The 7,544-nt window shown below is 39.2% G+C and overlaps 2 protein-coding genes across 4 annotated transcripts in view; one reads left to right on the top strand and one right to left on the bottom strand.

The window, feature by feature from the left end:
- Positions 1-1,269: 1,269 nt before the first annotated feature.
- p2ry2.1 (purinergic receptor P2Y2, tandem duplicate 1) lies at positions 1,270-3,781 on the bottom strand. Of its 2 annotated transcripts, XM_020619958.1 has the most exons (5): positions 3,357-3,781; positions 2,445-2,613; positions 1,955-2,170; positions 1,837-1,864; positions 1,270-1,753 (listed from the first exon to the last, which is right to left on the bottom strand). In XM_020619958.1, the coding sequence occupies exons 1-5, from the start codon at positions 3,685-3,687 to the stop codon at positions 1,559-1,561; spliced, it is 939 nt and encodes a 312-aa protein (XP_020475614.1). In that variant the 5' UTR covers positions 3,688-3,781; the 3' UTR covers positions 1,270-1,558. The 2 variants fall into 2 exon arrangements, with proteins under 2 accessions (XP_020475614.1, XP_020475613.1); XM_020619957.1 differs by having other exon boundaries at positions 1,837-2,170.
- Positions 3,782-6,457: 2,676 nt separating this feature from the next.
- fchsd2 (FCH and double SH3 domains 2) overlaps positions 6,458-7,544 on the top strand; it is a 57,331-nt gene continuing 56,244 nt past the window's right edge. The window contains exon 1 of one of the 2 annotated variants that reach the window (XM_020619954.1): positions 6,458-7,057. In XM_020619954.1, the coding sequence (XP_020475610.1) occupies positions 7,037-7,057 (21 nt within the window). In that variant the 5' untranslated portion in view covers positions 6,458-7,036. The remainder of the gene's footprint in view (positions 7,058-7,544) is intronic. The other variant, XM_020619955.1, reaches the window with a different exon arrangement.

Genomic DNA, 7,544 nt, shown 5'->3' with positions numbered 1-7,544 from the left:
TTCAGCAGTTACTGTACATGCTTTTATTTGGTCTGGTTTTATTTCTAATCTGAAGTGCACCTTGGTAGAAAGGAAGGATAAAAAAAATACATTCATCTCACCGGCTTGGTAGATTGCATTTTGTTTTTACCCTTGAAATAAAGAAGTGTATTTTAAATGCTGATTTTTTTATTTAGCTGTTCACATACAGTTACATGCCTTTTAGTGGTTGTTTGCTGTTGTGTGTGAGAGTGTGAAACATGGGTGTGTAATTGGCGTGTGTGTGTATGGGAGAGAGAGAATTTCTAGTGAACTATGAAAAAAATGATAAAATGAAGGTTTTAGCCTGGTCTGTTAGGCAGTGTCGCCCCCTAGTTGTGGTCTGTGTTTTTTAAATAAAAAGACCACTTATTATGTTAAAGTGTAACCAATACAAATTAGATTAGGAAGTTGGTCAGCGACACTAAACCAAAAGTTACTCTTCCCATGAATTACAGTTAGTATGTTTAAACTTAAAGGGACAGCTAAGTGCTTTGGTTTCAAATACCCATTCAGCTATTCAGTTATACAGTTATTGTACAAGAATCACGTCTTACTTCACGTAAATTATGGCATATAAAATAAACAAATTATTTTAAAACTAGCGCCATAACTATATTGTCAAAATATGTGTGACACAGACACTACTTCAGGACATTCATCACAGGACTTAAAAAGGACAGTGAGGCTGATCACAGGGGAACACAAACATGGCAACTCTGGAAAAAGTGAGCTGATGAAAACCCACTTGGTGCTATATAAAAGGAGAAGTCTTAACATATAGCCCACAGTTGTGGAGCACCTTCTAGTTTACTTGTGTTTTCCAATTATACATCTTCAACCACAACAAAATATCATGATTTCTAGAAATAATTTAAAGTTCTTTAAAGCCTTAAGTCTAGAATGCACCACATGACTTTGACAGTCTGTTTATAACTTTCGGTCACCATGGCTGCATTGTCCCTGTTTCTGAAGTCACTGTGCTTGAATGTAACCTTCTTTATAAAAATCATTACATGAGATATGCTAAGACATTTAGCAGTCAAATAGGATTTTACAAGTTGTAAAATGTTTCCCAGGTTTTTATTTACCCGCTGTGAAATTTTTAAATAAAGATAACACAGGTACAGCATGTGTACAGCATGTGTCTATTCTACAAATGGCACTCTTTGAGAAAACAAAAATGAAACAAAAAATATTGTATTTGTTTAATTATTTCTTGTAGAACCATTGCCTTTTTCATAGACTGACCTGACCCTTGAAACCCTATGCTTGCCAAATGTTTGCCAGACACCTGGCAGACGTTGAAGACTGAAAGGTACACTCTTGGAGCAGTTACAGGTTGTCACATGTACCAGAGAAGAAGAGTGTTTGTCCTTGCAACGTTTTGCATTTTTATCCAGATGGTTTCGGATAGCCCTTGAATGACTGGTGACCTGTCCATGGTGTACCCCTAGTGTCAGCTGGGACTGGCTCCAGCTTCCCATGACTGTGGATAGGTGGTGGATGGATGGATGGATGGATCATTGTAGGTAGTGGGTCAGAGTTGTGTTGTCATGCTTTGACTCACAGTTGTTGGTTTTGATGAGGATGACTTGTTCTTCTTTATGAGGTTAGTTCGAACATCCTGCCCAGCCAGGAAGTAGAGGATGGGGTCCACACAGCTGTTGACGCTGGCCAAAGGTCGTGTCACCTTATAGGCAATACTGCAGGCCTCCAGAAAATTACAGCTCACCTGATGAACATACAAAACTGTAACACACTGAGGTTTTTAAAACAATTATGGCACGTTTGTTTTTAAAAAAAATCTGTCCTCACCTGTGCTGGATTGACCTGCCTTAGGTATCTGAAAGAATAATAAAGAGTCCTGGTGAAGTGAAAAGGGAGGAAGCAGAGCATGAAGGCTGCCAGCACAATAATAATCATCTTCACTGACTTCTGCTTGGACCGCTGGGCTGCCAGGCCTCCCCTCTCACCTTCAGACCCCCAGCTCGGCTCTCGAAGCTTCCGTACCATGAGGCCGTAGCACACCATCACTACCACAAAGGGCAGGACAAACATGAACACTGACACGACTGAGCTGTACACCAAGAAGTCATCATAGAGCTCTGGGCTTGTGGTGTCATAGCAAATCCGTTCAGTGGCTTCATCCCTGTCAAAGGAGACAGCAGATTGCAGTGGTTCAGGATTATTCAATAAAACTGCTGCCTAGTTTGGCACTGAACCAAGAGAAATAGGAGTGATAAAAGAAAGGAGATAAAATGTAAATGTATTAGCTAGTTGTTGTTCATTAAAGTGTGCTCCTTTAAAAAAAACAAAACAAAGATAAGCTACTTTGCAAATTTGGTGTGCTGCGAAAATCATTAGTCCACAGTTTAAGACAATTAGAGACAAATTCAGAAGAAAGTTATAAAAATTTAGATCACCTAGTTCTTGCGAAGTAGAGGACAGGCGCCTGGCAGGATAAAACACAGGCCCACACTGCCACAGACACCAGCCTGGCCCGACGAGCGCTGACCCAATAGAGGGAGCGGACTGGATGGCAGATGCCAACAAACCGATGCAGACTGATACAGCACAGGAACAGAATGGAACCTATGGTGAGGTTAATGATAGATAGTTAATGCACTCCTGTTATGTAGACTGTGTTGGATTAGTTATTTGCTATTGTGTATTATATACAGTACAGGCAATAGGCAGTAAGGTTCAGCTGCATTAGATTTGTCTGATAATGTATCTGTAGGTTTTCAGTTGTTTGTCGCACTCTGTGCTGTATGTTTTGGAATGATGCACTTAACTTTTGATGACAGTGTCCATGAACAAATAGTATAGGCATAATGGAATGTACTGCATAGCTGTATGTATGACAGTTTACCATATCACATTGAATCATAATGTCTCTTTACTGTATTACATCTTATTTTATGATATCTTGCCATTCTTTAGCAGTTTTATAAAATTTGTATTGTGCTGTATTGTTTTGCACCACACTGAACTGCACTGTATCATATTGTAGAGTCTGGGGACATTTAATGTGTCACGTTGTTTCGTATCATACTTCAGTGTATCGTAGTGTATCAGATTGTTGTTTTGTACCTGATCTTACTGTATTACTACCGTTATGTTTCTATGTGTGTTGTCACTTCAAGTCACATCATGTATTAGATCATAATGTCTCCTTTTATACTACACTACTGCTGAATATCTTATATAATTTTTTTGTACATCTCATATTGGATATTCTATATTACATATATACATCCTTTTTTTTGGATTGTCTTGCATTATAGCATACTATCACATGTACCATATGAGTGTGTGTTGTGCCAGAAGTGTACCGTATAAGTTGGCATAAAACAGGAAACGTATCAGCTTGCAGAACGGTTCACTGAAGGGCCAGTCATTCTCATCAGCATAGTAGTAGATGAGGAAGGGCAGAGTGAAGATGTAAAGCATGTCACACATTGTCAGGTTGAACATGTAGATTGTGGAGGGCTTCCAATGCTTTGTGCGGAACACAATCACATACAACGCTATGGCGTTCAGTGCCAGGCCGGTCACAAAGACCAAGCTGTAGCTGACAGGAAGGAGAATATATTTAAAGTTTTCATTAAATTTACAGTAGAAGGTGCTGACATTGGCTTGGCTGCTGCTGTTAAAGGTGACCATCTTGGTTGTAGGAACACCTGAGGAAAAGATAAGAACAAAATATGAAATGAAGCCTTCTGAAAGGTAGATGAATGCAATGCCACAGCTTGAGTATGACTTTAAGGAAGTGACATCAACCTTGATTACATTTTGGGATGCCCCAGGTCATTCATTTTGGCATGCCTTAACAGCACAGCACAGCATAACACAGTCACGTCATACTCACACATACATAACAGACTAGCTCACTGCGATGCTGAAATCACATTTACTCAGTCCAGCTCATAGCTTGAGTCATCCCATTTTAAAGCCATTGAGCATTTCACATAAAGTGAATCATTTTGATGCTGACTTCTGTTAATTACCATTTTTTTCTTTGTGTTTTTAGTAAAAGATAAAGGATCTGGTATCCTAATTCCTTTTTCTGTCTGAAAACATAATGTATTGGTCTAACCTTTTAGCATATCAGAGCTGCAGATGATATAGGCAAACATTTATGCAAACTTGTGTGACAAAAATTTTTAAACAAAAGTCCAGCTGTGTTCTCATGCAGAAAAACAACATTCATTCTGACAGTTTGCTCGTCAAGGTTTTCCAAAACCCCACGGCCGTGAGAGGGTCTGACAGATTTGAATAACTTAACTCAAATCAGACCTGCTTCTGTTTTTACTCACTAGCATGAATGCTACATTGCTGTCTCACTCATTCTCAGTCAGTTCCCCCCCCCTCTGTAAATTTGTTTATCTGCAAACTGAAGTTCAATTCAGTTATATAATAACACAAAAATGGTGCCTTCATAACTTCACATGCAAATTAGACACTATGTGCCAGAATGACTTGTATCTCAGTTGACTGATGAGTAAATCTAATCCACTCTCTTTCTCTTTTCTTTCTTTCTTCATTGGCTTCTCTTTACCAAAAACATCACCCCTTGCTTGTTCTGTACTCTTCACTTCACAGCTGCTGCCATTCCAAAATTTTACATACTATGAACTTACAATCCAGCAATAGAGCAGCTTGCTGTTTGTTAAACTGACTGTACACAGATATGCAGCGTCCCAAGAAATACGCTATAAATCCCGCCTCCCCAAAGGCAAAACCCCTAAAACATATGAAATTACTCACACAGTAGGAATCCTGTCACCTTTCAAAGACTGTGTTGCGTTGACCGTCCTGTGTAATGTATTCTCATTCTTAGGAGTAGATATGGTAGATCTGAGTGTCGGTGATGGCTGAATGCATGCCTAAGATACCTGAGTGAGTGAAAACCCTGTGAAGGTGTGTATCTGTCTGACAAGCTGCAGCCTGTATGCAGTGCATGTGCAGTTGGCCCTCAGGCTCGGATATGATCCACAGACGGTGACTAACACAAGCCTTACGCTATCATAAACTGTTTAAGTGCTAGTCTTTTCAATTTGGTGAATTAAAAAAGAAATTGTTACATTTTCAAGCTTATGTTCCCTTTTCATTGTAACCTACTGTAGTTTTTATATTAACATAAAAAATACAGATAGAGACAAATTCAAATCAAATCCTATTACAAAAAGCACTCAGCTAATACATTCAATACAAGCATATAGTTTGAGAATTGAGACAATCCATATATGCAACATTGTGTGTATTATTCACTGTAAAAATGTCTTACCTATATGGGAAAAACAAAAAAAACAGATGCTCCTAAGACAAAGCATAAGAGAAATTATGAACCAAACTATCTCGGCAGGATCCTAACAAAAACAATATAATCCAACAATGACTGGCAACCATTTTCTTCTTTGCCACTGCCAGAAAGTTATGTATGTGTGTGTTAAAAGATGGGTTTGGTTTCTCCAAATGCCAAGTGGGTGTGAATATAAAAGTGTTATACTGAGAGGAAAGGTGAGAAAGAGTACTTAATGTCTTACCTGAGACTTTGTGTATTAATGATTACTTGAGCCTTAGGGGACATAAAGTGGAATACTTGCCCTCCCAGTTACTTTTGTCCATCGAGCCAGAATGAATGCCTCCAGGGCGTCATATATTACTTCCACTTAGTGTGTGTGGTATTTTGAAACTTCCCAGCCATATAACAGTCTGCTGTAGTTTGGCATTATACTGACACCGGTTGTGTGAGCAGAAGTATGTAAAGGCAACAGTTAAAATGACACCCTTGAGAGGTGTGGGCAATTTAAATTTCCATGTTACACAGTTTACCCTAGAAAGTTGGCCTAATAAGGACAGGTGGCAAGGAAGGGTTCACAATTTACAAGAAAAAAATATATGTATGCAAATATATATATGTATACTTTACAGCATATGTACAAATACATGTGCTGGATGCATTTATGTATCTATCTTATTTCCTCACCATGAGCAACACACAAACATATGCATTTAGACTGCACAAATGTATGCAGATACTGGTGCCATCGTCATTACAAGGGGTATCACACACTCTTGATTGTGCTCTTACTTCCAATAAATTGAATAACCATATCTGATCTTATCTGTTCCCTTTTGAAGTGATCTACTTAGGCTATTATAAATAAGTAACTTACATAAAAATCAATACCCATCAGTGTTATTTGTATTGATGTATGATCATTTTTCAGCTGAATCCTAAAATATTTTTGCAGTCATTATTATATTTAAAACAATCAGTATTTGAGAAAGGCGAGGAGTCATTTGTTTGTTTACTTTCCCCCTTATTTATTTATTTATTTTTAATGATGTTTGTCATCCTTCTCCACGATCGATTTTTCCTTGATCGATTGCGGTTTCTTGTTGCTATGCAGGTCTGCAGGACGCAGCCTCATTGGCTGGAACAGCTCCCGCAAAACCTGATGCCCGTTTGCTAAATAGTTCAATATTCCTAGGTGTCATCTTTATTGCCTACGTATTTGGTTTAAAACACATTACTGTCGACGCCAGGTGAGAAAAGGCAGAACAAAACCGACGTCTTTCTGCCCTCATGCTTTTTGGCCACCGACTGGATGCTATCCCATTTCCCGCCACTTTGGGGAGCCATTGGGCTCAGTTTTAGAAGGGGTTCCCCGTTAATATCACCCCCATCTCTTGCCTCTGCTTTTCTCCGCCTGTCTGTTCCCCTTCTACACAACACAGTACGATACACGCCAGTCCCAGTGGCAGCAACCAACACAAATGTGTTTAGGTCCTCGTAGCTTCAGTTTCTGCGCTGTGTAAACTAGCCATTTATCATCAATCATGGCCGCCGGAGTACGAATCTAACTCCCATCTTACCTCCCTGTCGTCTGGAGGGGAGGCTTTCTTGTTTGAGGAAACAAAATATTTGGCCCACACTGATTTTGACTTCCTCTTGGAATTACAACACATCTCACAAGGGAAATACCATTCATGTCAATACTCCAAAATGCAGCCGCCGCCGAGGAAGGTGAGTGATTTCCAGGGTCCGTTATGTTTAAGCTGGGCTGTACAGACAATGACAGATAACGGTGTATTAACCATCGATGGGGATAAAGTGCTTTGCTAACAACACAAAAAGCGTCTAATTGTGAAAACTTAAAACACTAAAGAGGAGAGAATACCTTTGCTAGCAAACCTTAGCAGCGTTTGCTAGCTAGGATAGTAAGTAACCTCCTGTACTGACAGTACGCTAATACGTATCTGTCCAAACGTAGGAAGTTACCGTGAACCGTTAAGTAACGTTAGCCAGAAAACGCTAGGTGAGCTAACATGACACGTTATATACAAAGAACCACAGCATAATAGTAAGCAAGTATAATACTGTGGGTGTCCTCTTACTACGTTCTATATTAGACATAACGTTAAATAAAACAGAATATTGTACAAGAGCATTTGCACGTTAACTCATGGCATTAAAGTTATAGCCTAGTAACATCACAGTAATCCAGTCCACA

This window comes from Monopterus albus, unplaced genomic scaffold (genome assembly GCF_001952655.1).
Source record: "Monopterus albus unplaced genomic scaffold, M_albus_1.0 scaffold229.1, whole genome shotgun sequence".
NCBI lineage: Eukaryota > Metazoa > Chordata > Actinopteri > Synbranchiformes > Synbranchidae > Monopterus > Monopterus albus.
Note: the sequence above shows the minus strand (reverse complement) of the source record. Positions and strands in the feature narration are given on the sequence as shown.